The sequence below is a fragment of the Prinia subflava genome, chromosome 3 (genome assembly GCF_021018805.1).
Source record: "Prinia subflava isolate CZ2003 ecotype Zambia chromosome 3, Cam_Psub_1.2, whole genome shotgun sequence".
Lineage (NCBI taxonomy): Eukaryota > Metazoa > Chordata > Aves > Passeriformes > Cisticolidae > Prinia > Prinia subflava.
Window position 1 is genome coordinate 51,275,356 of NC_086249.1, and position 14,672 is coordinate 51,290,027.

Genomic DNA, 14,672 nt, shown 5'->3' on the forward strand with positions numbered 1-14,672 from the left:
TTAGAGACAAACTTTTTGGAAAACACTTATCCTGATCAACAGCTAACCTCTGAGAAGCTACATAGTTTTTCAGACTTTAACTTCTTATATCCATGTTGGAAAATAGACAGATGTTCACAATTTAACTATTCCTCTGAAAATTACTAGCCCTTAAATGAAACATGGTAACTGATATTGAAAGGTGGTTAAAGAACTACATTTACTTTTTAATCAACTAAAAGGAGGCAAATTTCAGTTGAGGAGGTAATTTCTACTAAGTGGGCATAAACCAAGGGCTTTCAATTTTCTACTTGTATCATTAGGCATTGTAAAGTATATTTGAGTCTTCACCTTGAGTGTTTCATATTCATCAGACTAAGAAATATTGTTACAAATTGTTACCAGCTGTACAAATCAGACTAAGGACCTAGTCTTCTTGGCAGTTGCAATTATTAAAAATAGTCATGACAGTTCAAGCAGCACACTTGGAGTATTACACTGTTCTTCTCTCCTCTTATTAATTGTAACCGCAAATAATGACAATTCATTTTTTGGAGGCTGCATCTGGGCTCCTTCCTTGGGTTATTTATTTTGAGACAGTTCCTTAATAAATACCTTCCTTTAAAATGAATTGCAGTTTTGTTTTAAGATAGTATAGCTTTACCTGGTTAAAGTATAGTTTTCGATCCTGCTCCATTGTGATTATAGTTCTTCAGAATCTCATTTTGAGAATTCTGAAAGATTTTATGCTTGGATTTCTCTGTATTGCCTGTGTTGAGATTGAATATGTTGAGTAAAAGAAGTTAGTTGTGTAAAAATATCTGGACATCTTGTAAAAATATCTTGCCATCACTGTTTCTCTCCTAATTCCCCTGTCTTCTTCACTTTCCCATGTTCTGAGTTTGTCCACATTTCATAGATTAATTCAAAAGATTTTAATTAATATTTAATTAATACTTGCGAACATGAGTAAATTGATGCTATGGGATTATTATGCGGTGATTTTACTTTTACACATGGAAAATTTTGTAGGTTTTTTCCTTTTGTTTTTTACTTTGTTCCTAGCTTATTGTGTAGGTGTAAAAAATTATTGAAAATTGGATATCACACTTTCAGGATAAGAGAATTGCTTAGGTTGGAAAAGGCCTTGAAGATCATCTAATAAAATAATCAGTGTAGCACTGTCAAGTCCGCCACTAAACCATATCCTAAAATTCCACATCTACAGGTCTTTTAAATACTTGTAGAGATGGTGGCTCAACCATTTCCCCTGACCAAGGCTTCTGTGACGACATTTTTCCTTATATATCCAATCTAAACCTCCCTTGGCACAACTTGAGGTGATTTCCTCTTGTCCTACTCGTTTCTTGGCAGAGGAGCCTGACCTCACCTTGCTACAACCTCCTTCAAAGTAACTGCAGAGAGTGATAAAATCTCCCCTCAGCCTCGTTTTTTCCAGGCAAAGCACAACCTCAGGTTCCTCAGCTACTTCTCATAGGACTTGTGCTCCAGACCTTTCACCAGCCCTGTTGCCCTTCTCTGGACACGCTCCAGCATCTCAGTGTCTTGCTTGGAATGCAGGGCCCAGAACTGTACACAGCACTCAAGGTGCAGCCTCACCAGTGCCCAGTAAAGAGGGACAATCCCTGCCCTGGTCCTGCTGGCTACACTATTGCTGACACAGTCCAGGATGCCATTGACCCTCTTGGCCACCTGGGCAAGCCACTGCCACCTGGGCAAGCCACTGTTCAGCCACTGTCAATCAGCACCCCCAGCTCCTTTTCCACTGGGCAGCTTCCCAGCCTGTGGGGCTGTTCTGACCCAAGTGCAGGACCTGGCACTTAGCTTGGCCTCGTTGAACCTCTTAAAATTGACTTCAGCCCATTGACCCAGCCTGTCTAGATCCTTTGTAGAGCCTTCCTGCCCTCCAGCAGATCAACACTCCCACCCAACTTGGTGTCATCTGCAGACTGACTGAGGGTGCACTTGATTCCCTCATCCAGATAATTAATAAATATATAAAGCAGAACTAGTCCCTGTACTGAGCCCTGGGGAACACCATTTGTGACCAGCCACCAACTGTTCTATCATGTGGCAGTATAAAAAGTTTCTAATGTTTTAAAGCATATTTTTCCCATCATCATCTTTTGAACCTGTTGTAGAACTTGCTGGATGACATTGTCTAATTTTTTTGTCATGATTATTAGCTAAAATATAGATGCAATTTGGCAAATTTTATTTTAAAATATAAAGCTTACAAGGTATAAGTAATATAAAAGTCCTGACTTTCAAATTAAGATACTTCTTCTTTATGGGGCTGTTCTGTGTTGTCTCACGGACAGATAATGTTTCAAGACTCTTAAATTGCTGTGTCCCTGCACTACCTGTATGCTGTTTTGTTTTGGTTTTTAATTAGGTGTTGGTTTATATACATTTCTTTAGAATTTTTGTGTATATTTATGGAAATAAATTTTGCCATGTTTTACTTCCTAATTTTTTTGTGCGCAGTCAGTCATTCACATATTAATTCACTTATGTGTTTGTTTATTAAATATACACCTCTGTGTGGGACTTGGGAGATTCATATGACAAATCCTGTCATGAGCGAGGTTGTGCATACAGCCTCCTTTTTCACTTAAAATGTGAGCAAAACTCTCTTATTCCCTGTTAAGATTTTGATAGTGACTTTGTGTCCTAACAGGAAAGCATTAGATAATTTCTCATGATATCACTGACTGTTTTCTTTCTGAAATTTATTTTACCAGGATTTTCTGTTTATGTGCTAAAACAGGTTCAGCAATACAGCAAATACTTCCCCCTCCCCACCACTCTTCTATGCACTTGTATGGTTTCTCTCACAAGTGCACTTCGTGCAGAGAAATTGCTGATTTTTTTTTGTCCCAGTCTATGGAATTATTCTTTTTCCTATAATTTAGGGCTGTCTGTATTACCAGCCTGGCAAAAACACTTCCAGTTTGGTGGCTTTTTTCTGGATGAATGGAGAAAACCTGATGTGCCCATTCCTTCTGTGTTAATTTATATAGAATATCTCACTTTAGTGTATCAACTTTTCTTTTAGAAACTGAAAATAAACCTTTAAATGTTTATAGTTTGATCTTGATAGTGCTCAGTGAAGAAGCTTTTCACTGATAAAAGGGATATGGTCTGAATGGCTTAAATATGCACTTGTAAGGGTTTTTAAAAATTGATTCCTTTTTCGTGTATTGAGAACACAGTGACAAATTTGCAGGAAAGTACATCTGTTTCAACACAAACTGCACAGTAGGAGTTGCATGTTTATTTCTTTGTGTGCCAGACTGAATGACTGCAAGTATGAATAAACTGTGCAATACCCTTAAGGGAAACCAATAAGCCAGCAACATGTCTCTTGGATAATAATACCCCAGGCTTACATTATCCTAGTTTTATGGAAAGGTAATCAAAAAATTGTCTATTTAGAAAACAAATGAGTGTTTTGTTTCCACAGTTGAAACAATGAAGTACAAAAGAAGTCTGATTCCAAGTTAACTATTGTGTGCTTTTAGTTGTCTCAGATTAAGTATTTAATTATTTTCCTTGCCCATCCATTTATTTTCCATTTCTTGACTTTTTTTCTGAAAATTCTACTGATTTTCTACTGCTTTCTTTCTAATGTTTGTTGCTTCACTTGAAACTCAGGATGTATATGGTTTTAGCAGAATCATTTAAATATTAGCTTGTTTTGAAGCTCAAGTTCTTTACATTTTCAGCAGAGGAAAAATGAGATAATTCTAATTAAAATTAATAGTATATATTAAGTTTTTCAGGATTACCGAATCATTTTATTATAAATCTGGTATCTTTAATTGGTGTGTAATAAGGCATTAGTTGAAAAATTGCCTGTCCTGAGAATACTTTATAGAATTTTACAGAAACTGTCCAAGAAAATATAAATTTCTCCGAGGTTTGGTTAATAAAAGTCAACAGAAAATATTTATTAGCATTAATTTATTTCAGATGCTAAAGAGAGGACTACTCAGGGAAGGGTCAGCTTGAAGTTATTGTTTGGAACATAGGAAAGCAACAGTTATTATGGGATAGTTCCATGCTACTTAGTTTTACATGCCATAGTTAGGAACATATTTGCTTGTGGCCCATCTGTGTTAAGTGGAGAAAAAGACATATCCTCATAAGGGTAATTTCCTTTTTCTAAGTGTAAATAAGGGAAACAATGGGTATATGTTTTACTGTTTTTCTATTTTTTTTAATGCTGTTACAGTATTTGTAATGGCATTTAAAAAAAGTTGTAACATGGTCAAAAGCTGTTGAAATTGACTGCTTCTACATTAGGGAAATATTAACTGACTTTCTCTCTTGGATAAAAGGCTTTGTACAGAGCTTGAAAGTACAATGTAGAGTTTTATTTGTATAGTACATAAAAATTTCATCTCAGAATTTGAGAAATTATGAAAGAGAAAGATGTCACTAGTATAGTAGTTTAGAATATTTTGTTAATGGGTAGGGATTATTCTGGTTCTGTATAGAATAGCAACAAACAGTAATTGGGTAGATGCAGTTCAAAATCATAGGGTTTTTTTGTAAATCATACACTACCATCCAGCAAATCATATTTACCCTTTAAGGACAGTTAAATTTTCTAATAGTTGCCATAATACATTTGATATTTCCATTTCTGTCACCACTGTTTTACTTAATATACTATTTTACCAAAGTAAATCTAGGGCTAAAAACTTCAGCAAAGCTATTGATGGTTTAGATACAAAAGTCAGACCAGAGTTACCTATGGAGGATTATACATGCAGCATATATGGGTTTACACTCACTTATCTCTGCTAATTACCTAATGCTTGCAAAGGCCTATATGCAGTGAGATGCTTATTAGGTCATGAGGGTCAAGTAGGAGAAGAACTTGTATACACTATAGATCCTTTACAATTCCTTATCCTGAATGTTCTTTACAGACAGAAGATAAGGCATTCAGAGAGCTGAGAGTGTATATTAATGATCTGATGTCAGTGAGGGGTCAGCCATATGAACATCTAGCAGTATAACCTCGAACCCCACTTGCTGCTCTCATCATAATTTAACTCAGGAATTTGAATTTGAATGCCCATTTAATACAGATGTGTTGTGCACTGTGGGAAAAAAAAGTGAGCATCTGCAGGCTTACAGAGATTACTCTGGGAGAAGATTACTCTGTGAAAGGAACTGATATTTTAGGTAAGAAGCCTGTCTTGCAAAGAAAATTGATGAAGAACAAATATGTTGAATCATTCTGTAATAGACACTTCAAAAAAAAGTGAGTACTTGGTTAACATAATTGGAAAATCTACATTAGTTATACTTCCTCTGTTACTTAAGTTTTTTACATCTCATTTGATAGTAATTTTTGAAATTATGGCCTTAAGCCACTTTAAAGCTGTTTAACAAACCTATTTCTCCCCCCCACAAAACCCTGCTTCATTCTTAGTTATTATGGAGTTCAGAGAATCCATTTAAATATTCAGATAAAGTAGAAGTTCCAGAGACTACTGTGGACACTTCAGCAGATTATTTTTTTCCTTGCAAATATAGGATATATAATATATTGCATAGAAAATAATTAAGAAAATAATTACATTTAGCTATTTCTAGAATACTTGTGAATTTCTCAATGTGGCCATAGTATGAGTTTTTTCTGCTTTCTTTTTTTTTGATTCATCTGGATAATCTTGCAGTCTGTTTTTGATTGATCCAAGCACTGGTAAGTAGAAAATGCAAAACCAAAACAAATACTCAAGGAGCTCAACACTGGATGATTAGGCAAAAGAAGCAAAATCTGAGAAAGGAATTTAACCAGGAAAAAGAGATCAGTTGGTGTTTTAACAGCAGGAGACAGCTGTTGCCTGCAGAGTGGGCAGTGCAAAGAGGCATTAAATCTGGATCAGGAAATGGAATTTGAAATGCACACGAAAGAAAAAGTCATTTTGCAAGGAAGCCAACCCTCTCTTTGTACTGAACCAGCAAGTTCCCCATGCATTCAGTGTGTGGGTGAAGTTAAAACTACAGCTTAACTGAAACAGAGGTTTTACACTACCTACATAGAAAATATCTTCTGGGTTTTTTTGCCTTCTGTCTCCTCTTTGTCCCACGGTCCCTGGCCCCACACTGCTTCTACATGCTGCTTCTTCATGCCTCCCTGCACAGGCTTGGGTGTTCATCCCTTAATAGCCCACAGAGAGCTATAATTGAAAAGCTTCAGCAGAAGGGCCCAGGGAATGGAGCAGAATTTTCTGTCTGTAAGCAGTAATAGACAGAGGTAACTACTTCGTAAGTGGCAAAAGTGCAGGTGCTGTGACTTGCAACTGCTTCCTAAATATATGTGAGCACAGCATTCAGCAAAGCTTTTGTGTCAATGCATAAGTTCTGTCTGGTTCTTTGCTTTAATCCACCTATTCATTCTCAAAAGTTATGCAGTAAGTATTCACTTCAAATGACTGTGTTTTTAAAACAAGTCTCTAAACAGCTCTTTTGAATGCAATGCAAGAATCCTTGCAATTGAAATTCAGAGAGAAATCTTTTAATGAAGAATAAATTTAATGAAGAATTAAATTTAGAGTGATGCTCTAATAGCGTTCATTTGAAGAATAAATTGGTTGGTGAAGTATTTTAATGCTGGATTTATAACTATTCTGCAGCTATGAAATCCATTGAATTTTTTATGTAAAAGCAGGCTGGTAGTCACTTGTCTGGGCTGAAGTTACTTGCTGATTCAGTAAGCAAAGCTGGTCAAATATGGTGGTGGTGCAAGCTCTTCAGAGTATACAGGTCCAAAATATAAGCACTGGGTATGCATATGTTCCCATTTTACCATTGTTTAGTTCTCACTTTTTTATGAGATGGAAAAAAATCATCAAAATTAAGAGCAGATTTTTACAGCAAAACTTTGAATGGAAGATGAATTTTCAAATTACTTACCCTTCCCTGTTTGTCCTGTTTTTTAAAATACCAATGAATGCTGGTATGTTCCACCCTCTCTCTCTTCATTCTAATCTGTTAGTGCAGAAATTTCTTTGTGCATTTCGTTGTTTGCATTGTGAACCTTTCCTTGCTTTTTCCTATGGATCTGCCAGTTTTTCCTGTCTTTTGCAGTTGTGCTTAGTGGTATCATTTAATCTCTGTTCATAATCCAAGGTGGGCATTGTGTAAGCACTAATGGCTTCCTGGATCATGGAATTTTAGATAAATAATGAAAAATAAGCTGAATTATGGAGATAATAAAATACATAGGTTTTCAGAGCAGTGGACTAATATAAAGCCTCTACTGGTAATAGAAGAAGAATGAAGATGCTCTAAGAGAGATTTGTGGTCATCTTTGCTTTATAAAATGCAATCTAGATCTTATATAGATAAGAATAATTTAGAATGAGTCACAAGCAACTGATAAATTGAAAGCAAGCAGTGAGGAAGATTGAAAAAGTAGAGTTGATGGCAAGATGTGTGACTGACTGCAGTTATAATGGAAGAAGTATAGACAGATAAAGTTTTTTGGTTGAAGAACAGAAAAAACAAGAAAGTGAACATAAGATACACATAGTTTTGCCTACAAAGAGTGCATGCTGTTCCAGGAAACAGCAGTTTTCAGTGTAAGGTGGAGAAAATTTAAAATAAAATGAGATAAAAGTCCATAAAATGGAATTGTTTCTTTAAGGTAGTAAAGATAAAATAGAAATAAGGATAAATAGGCTGTGCCTGTTTTGCTTGAACAAGACTGAGAGTGAAATCTTAACAATGTAGGGAGGGAGTGCAGAGGATGGAGCCAGGCTCTTCCTGGTGGTCCAGTCAATAGAACAAAAGGCAATGGGCAGAAACTGATGCACTTGAAGATCCACTTGAATATGAGGAAGAACTTAATTATAGTGTAGGTGACCACACACTGGAACAGTTTGTCTAGAGAGAGAGTGGACTCTCCCTCACTGGAGATATTCAAGAACTGTCTAGACACAATCCTGTGCCATGTGCTCTGGCATGACCCTGCCTGAGAAGGAGGCTGGACCAGTGACCCCCAGTGGTCCCTTCCAACCTTTATCTGTTCTGTGATTCTGTGGAAATAAAATGGCAATAAATGATGAATGATCAGGGGTAGTGAATTGAGGGTCAATGATTAAGAAATGGTGACAGAAAAGAAATTCAGTTACTTGTAAAGTAAGAAATTTTTAATGATGCGACTTGGCAAATTGTTATTTTGGAGAATATTGCATCCATTTAGAATCAAATGTGAATAGGTAAGACACAAGAAATGACAGTGTGTCATCTGAGGAGAAGATGGCAGAATTCAACAGAGCAGTAACTGTGTGGAGCTACTGTGCATAGAAAGGAGTGAAGGGAACACTTGAAAGGTGTTCTGTTACTCATTTGATGTTACCATTTGCTGCATTGCTCACATCCACATTATTCAGAGCCTCAAGAAAGTGAATGTGATTTCACATTTCACTCTTGCCTATCACAGTAAAATTTCTTAATTTCGAATGCATGCATGTGAAGCTTTTCATTCACTGTGTAAGGACAATTACACCAAAATTGGAGTGTGTAAGACAAACACCGATTTTAATTTGTCATTATTGAGTTCAAAGGATCAACAACACTAATTTTGAGATCTAATGAAGATTTGCTGCTCTAGAAATTTACTCTGATGTGCTTACCCTCAGAAAGATGTTGGCTATTACAGTTGAGATGCTATACACTGAACTATTTAATTTCTGTGCTATTTTCAGCTATTCATGTTTCTAAGATATACTGAAAGAGCTAAAGGTATTTAGACCACTTCAGGCATTTAGCTTACTTTTAAACATTTGCTGCTAGTGCAGCTTGCATTGTCAGTGATGGGAGATGATCTCATATACTAAGCTGAGTGTTTATTCTAGGGCTAGCAATACTGCAAACTGTGTGGACTTTCATGTTAAACATCTAATACACTAGGGGTTTTTTGTTTGTTTGTTTGGGTTTTGTTGTTGTTGTTGTTGTTGTTTTGTTGTTTTGGTTTTTTTTTGTTTTGTTTTTTTTGATAATCGGTGTTTCTGAACCTCTTTATATAAGGGAATGAGTACTACGGGTGGTAAAAGAAGTACACTGGGAAAGGTTTATGGTAGAACTCTGTTTCTTGGCCTTCAGCTTAAGTGAAACTAAGAGATATAAATCAGTTATGCTGTATTCAGTGCTGAAAATCTGTTTTGTTCCACAGTTGTTTCAGGCTCTCTGTAGTAATGCTTAATCTGGAAATATAGCTGTGACCACAGATGTGCCCTGTAAATAGGAGACCTTACCATGAGGAATGTGGTTGTTTGTAACTGTTGCTTTAAAAATGCATGTTTATTGATATTCATGCTAATTCAGAAAGAGAGGTTTCTTGAGTAAGATCTCACTTTTCACAGCAGAAAGAAACTTAAACTGTAGGTTTTCCTTTCTGTTGCTTAAAGTGAAATATTTTACTGCTTTGACTTGCTTAATCTGTTATGTGCATGCTGCACTCTGACAGTTCCTGAGTGTTGGAATTGTTAATGAACTTCTAATGAATCATTCAATGCTCTTGCTTTGTGTTGCTTTATGTTTCTATGTTGTGACTAAAAGGGATTGAGAGTTACATATCCAGAACTTTTTCCCAAAAGCAAATTTCTTCCAGCAAGTTCCCAGTAGACCTGGTGTCTGCTACAGTATAAAGATATTAAAGAAAGTAAATCAGACCTGTTTTTCTGAGACAGCATTTGACAATCATAGTCATTCTCAGGAGATTTTTATTTTTTCAGTCTATAATTTTTTTCTTTGATAAAAACTCTTACACTCTTAACATTTTTCTCTCCTGAATGTGTACCACCTTCAAATATTGTAGTAGATCAATGTTTTTCCATTTGATATTTCTTGACCAAAATAAATATATAGTTATTTTAATCTTTGTAAGTCATTCTCCAGTATCTTGATTATTTTAAAATTTATTCTTTTTTCACCTCTGAATTCTATATACTTTGTGATTATCTTTCTGATATGAAGATGCCTTGGAGTGACTGAATATTACAAATATGTTTATGTCCCCTCTCGTTATTCAGAGCACATATTTATTGCTACACATAGAAAACACTTCTCTAAATTGTTCACTATACTTGTAGGCTTTTTTCATTATTATTGCATCGTAGATTTTTATCTGATGTTTCAGATGTGTGTATTTAGCATGCATATTTCCAGATGCTGTTCCTTGTAATTCTATTTCCTAATTATTTTATTTCGTTCCACACACATTTGTGAACTCCTGAAAGCTGATATTTCTCTTGCTCTGGCAGGTTATTGAGGTTACCTTGCTTCTTGAATTTGTTGCCTGTATGACTCTTGGAAAATAATTTTTATTTAATACATATGATTTTTTTTCTTCCCTGCAAATATTTAATAACTTCTGTTGCCCTGGGGATTGAGTTTTGAGATTTGCTAGCTTGATTTTGTTAGCTTTCCTAGGTTTGAAAAGCCCACTCCCATACCTCACTTATTTTATTAAGTGGTCATCAGCACAGAAGCAGCAGTTGCTATGTGTGCATGGATTCACCTTTCCATGTATGTGTCTGTATGGTGTGTGTATGTATGTGTGCATAAACCAGCTCATATGTAAGGCGTTTTCCACCTCTTTCATTTAAAACAATGCTGTTTACCCGCAGGAGGAGGAGGAAGAAACGTATGAGCAAACTCTAGAATTCCGCAGAGGAGGTGATGGTCAGCCACGGCGGTCCACACGACCCACTCAACAATTTTATCAACCCCCCCGAGCTAGAAACTGATTAATAAGGAAAGAAAGGTAAATATAAGCTGCTGGTGCTTTATGTATTGGTTTAGATTTCAAGGTAAACAAATCTGGATTGTTCTATACTTTTCATAGGGATATTTATACTTATGATAGAAGTTGGATATCTCTGTTTCTCAGAATTTTATGGCTTAGGCATACTTAATATATCTGTGGGAAGAGGGAAAGCAGTAAAAACAATTTAACAAATAGCTCTTGACTTGCTTTATGTCAAGACTCATGTCATCTCAGCAAGCTCTTTCCTGATGCTTTTTCACCTGAGAGAAGCAGCACGATTTTCTGATTCACATACATTAGATCAGCTTGTTTGAAACAAGCGACTGCAGTCCCTGCTGAACTCAGGACTGTCTAGCTCTATCCAAGGTCCCATATTCTACTTTTTATAAGTCATTTATGTGAATAAATATAATTTCTGGTTTTTTGCTTGCAAGAGAAGAAGAAATATAAAATTAGTGAGTTCACCATTAAATAGGGAGGTGCAAAGACAAAGAATATTTATGATACTCTGAATCTTGAGGACATACTTGCACCTATACTTTGTTAATTACCAGAAATTAAGGGATTATATATCATCTTTAGAAAAGACACCTGCTACATACATTCATAAATTTAAAAAGGCCAGCCAGATAAAACAGTTACAGTAATTTCACTGAACAAATCTCGTAAGCTCTGCTGCTTTCATTTCACTGGTTGATCTTCTAAATCCTTACTTTACAAAAGATGGTCAAAAGTCTATCCTGACTAAAGAAACCTTTGGTAAGTCACATAATATTTGATGTACAGCCACAGTGTGTATTTATCTTGAATCTTACTTTTCTTTACTAGCCAGATTATTTTTACCAATCTCATTTTTGTTCTTTTCATTACTCCAGTCCTCCACGTTTTGTTGGCTTAACACGTGCTACTGATCTCTATAACTTTTGATATTTCTGACATGCAATAACATATGATTCTACTTTTAAGAATATGTGTTAAAATATATTTTTCATTTATGGCTGTACTGGCAATATAAATTGTTCTATTTTTGCCAATATAATTTGAATTTCTGTTTTAAGTACATGTATCAATCACTATTAATAAACATGTCCTGAGACAATTCGTGCAGAAATTATTCTGGAATAAGCACTGAGCAGAGTTTTAACCAGCACAATTGGCCCAGAGCCGTATCAGGGTGATCAGTTGAAAGAGAGATGTGAAGTGTACACAGCAGCCAAAGCCAGGGGATTTTTTTGTATCTCAGGTAATATTTTTTGCATTTCTCTAATTTACAGTATAAATCTGGAAAACTCTTCTTAGCTTTGGTCAGCTATGAGGCACCAGGGAGAGTGGTAGTAACTCCTGTATCTCAAGAGCAAGTTACTTGTTGACGGATAAGGAACAACCTTTCTAAGGCACAGGTGATTTTTCCTTGCAGGAATTCCTATACTTTGTTTTGAAGATTATAATGGGATCCTGATTTAAATGGACAGCAAATCTGGTATCAAAACTTACCTGACACAGAAAATAAGCCTTTTTGTTTCTATTGGGCATTCCCAAAAATAAGTGGTTGGTATAATCACTTCACTGATTCTAAATGGAGGCAGAAAATCAAACACAGTCCTTTTCTAAATTGTTTTCAGCTTTCCTGGACTTGTACAACAACATAGCTTTAATGTCTTGACATGTAAAAGTTCAGGACTATTAAACGTCAGTCCTAGAAGTGGAATTCTATATGGATTCTGCCTCCTTTTCATTTCTTATGTATTTTGAAATCATGGCTCTTATGGTGTTCTTTTTAAAAGTTTTTAATAACCTGTTAAATGAAAACAAGATTTATCAGGGAAGCTTTAAGGGATCCAGTGAGACATAATTTTACCACAACTTGCTGCTGCAGGAGATGCTTTACCTCTTCAGCAGATGATTTATTAGTGACACCTTTACTTACTGAAAGAGAGTATCTCTCTATTATGTTAAGTAACCTGATGTCTTCTTCCATTGTTGATGATTATTTTATGTTATAAATTGGTAAATTCCATAGAATTTTAATGTTGCAGTTTGTAACATTTAAAATTCCAAGGTTTCCAAGTCTGTTCTCAAAGGCAACTTAATACTAAAACTGGAGTTTGCTGGCCATATTTGTATTGGGTATGATAGGGATGTATCACAAAGATGAAGCATGAGGTCCATACAAAGTATCAACTCATACCCAAAACCTTTTAGATCTGCCTGTATAATCTTATATCACTTAACAAGGAGGACTTGGTAATGGTGTGGTGTGAGAAATGTGGAAATGAGGCTGTACTGCTTCCTGGATTAGTGTGCAGCACACTCATTCAGGTGCTGAATTTGGGCATGCGCCTCTGGAATTAATATTACCAAATAATCAGTTCAAAATCTTTGTCTATACTGCAAGGGGTCTTAAGTAGGAGGAGGTTCAAGATTTTAAAATTCTGAGTAATTTTTTAAAAGTGGAATTTGGATCAATGGAGCTGTTCAGGCTGTGGAAGAGGAGTGTCTAAAGGGATCTTATAGCAGTATTTCAGTATTTGAAAGGGGATTTCTAAAAAGGACAGAGACAGACAAACTCTGCAGACTTGCAGGAAGTTTTGACCTGATGATTTTTATGAGAAGACAGCGAGATAAAGTGGAAGTATGGGATAGTCAGTACCTCATTGTGGTTGCAGTTGACCTAGGAATCAGCATTTATTAATATCCAGCAGTGTGAGGTGGAGAACACTAAGTTAGAATTTTATCAGAGAGAATTTTATGTGGTTATGAGTCAAATACTAGGTTTAACAGGTCTGTAAAATAAGATACTCCTCCTAGAGAGTCAAGATACAGGAATTAGAATCTAACAATAATAAAAATATATCCTGAAGTTACATTTTCTGTATAGAATGTCTTAATTTTCTGAATTTGAAGAGGAGCAAATAAGCAGAAGTGAGTGTTTTGGAGGATCAGACCTTTTGGAGGAGATTGAAAGAACTTACAAGTATGAACCTATCAGTGCTTGGTCCTTATATGGTCTTTGGGTCTTCCTTTGCTCCATGACTGAACTAAACTACACCTTGTGACATTTGCTATAAAATCTGTATTGAAGTCCTTAACAATAGAGAAACTGAGGTTTTGTGAAAGAGAAGCTGTTACCAGAAAGTGTTCTTTGTATTACACCAATCATATTTATTGCATTGAAGTGTAGCCTTCTGATTTATTCTTTAAAAGAATTGTGTCTCCGCAAGTACTGAAAAACAGATGTCGACTCTTCTAGAGGAAGAAAATGAAGTGACAGGGAAGTCTATGTTGCACAAAGAGCCCAGGGATGGGGGGTACTTATGGTTTCTTGAGTGCCAATATTTTTTGTCCTTATCTGTTGTATTTTAGTTTTTTCATTTAGAAACCTTCTTCGACTCGGGGGGAATTCACTGGCAGCTCCTAACTTGCTGAACACTTCTTCTGGAAGAAATTCTGGGGTTTTGCAAGCAGCAGGATGGAACAAAGAAAGCTCATGTGAGCAGAAGGAATTTGGACCTGACACCACAAAAGACTTTTTTACAGTTCTTAGTTAAATGAATCTGAATACTTTTTACATATGGAAGAGGCAAATTGTCATTGCTGCCATCAATAAAACCACAGTGCACTATTCTATTCTTTGCCTTGTATTCTTTTTACTGAGCCTCCATTGTTAGTTAACATAATAATGTATCATGATTTTTCTTAATCTTGAACTGATTTTACTTCTAATATTGCTTCTAGTAAAGTAAAATTAAAACATATTTTCCTAAAAGCTGACAGGGTTGGGCATTTAATTTAGATTTTTGGTTAGCATTAGCAAAACATGTTAAAAAGATTTCAGCTTATTGTACAGTAAAATTCTGAATAGGTTTTTGATTATGTT

The 14,672-nt window shown here is 35.6% G+C and overlaps 1 protein-coding gene across 3 annotated transcripts in view; it reads left to right on the forward strand.

Moving 5' to 3' along the window:
* The window catches only part of TDRD3 (tudor domain containing 3), a 93,397-nt gene extending 78,975 nt beyond the window's left edge, over positions 1-14,422 (forward strand). For all 3 annotated transcript variants that reach the window (XM_063392195.1, XM_063392196.1, XM_063392197.1), the window contains 2 exons: positions 10,656-10,792; positions 14,159-14,422. In XM_063392195.1, coding sequence (XP_063248265.1) covers positions 10,656-10,775 — 120 coding nt within the window. In that variant the 3' untranslated portion in view covers positions 10,776-10,792; positions 14,159-14,422. The remainder of the gene's footprint in view (positions 1-10,655; positions 10,793-14,158) is intronic.
* Positions 14,423-14,672: the final 250 nt, after the last annotated feature.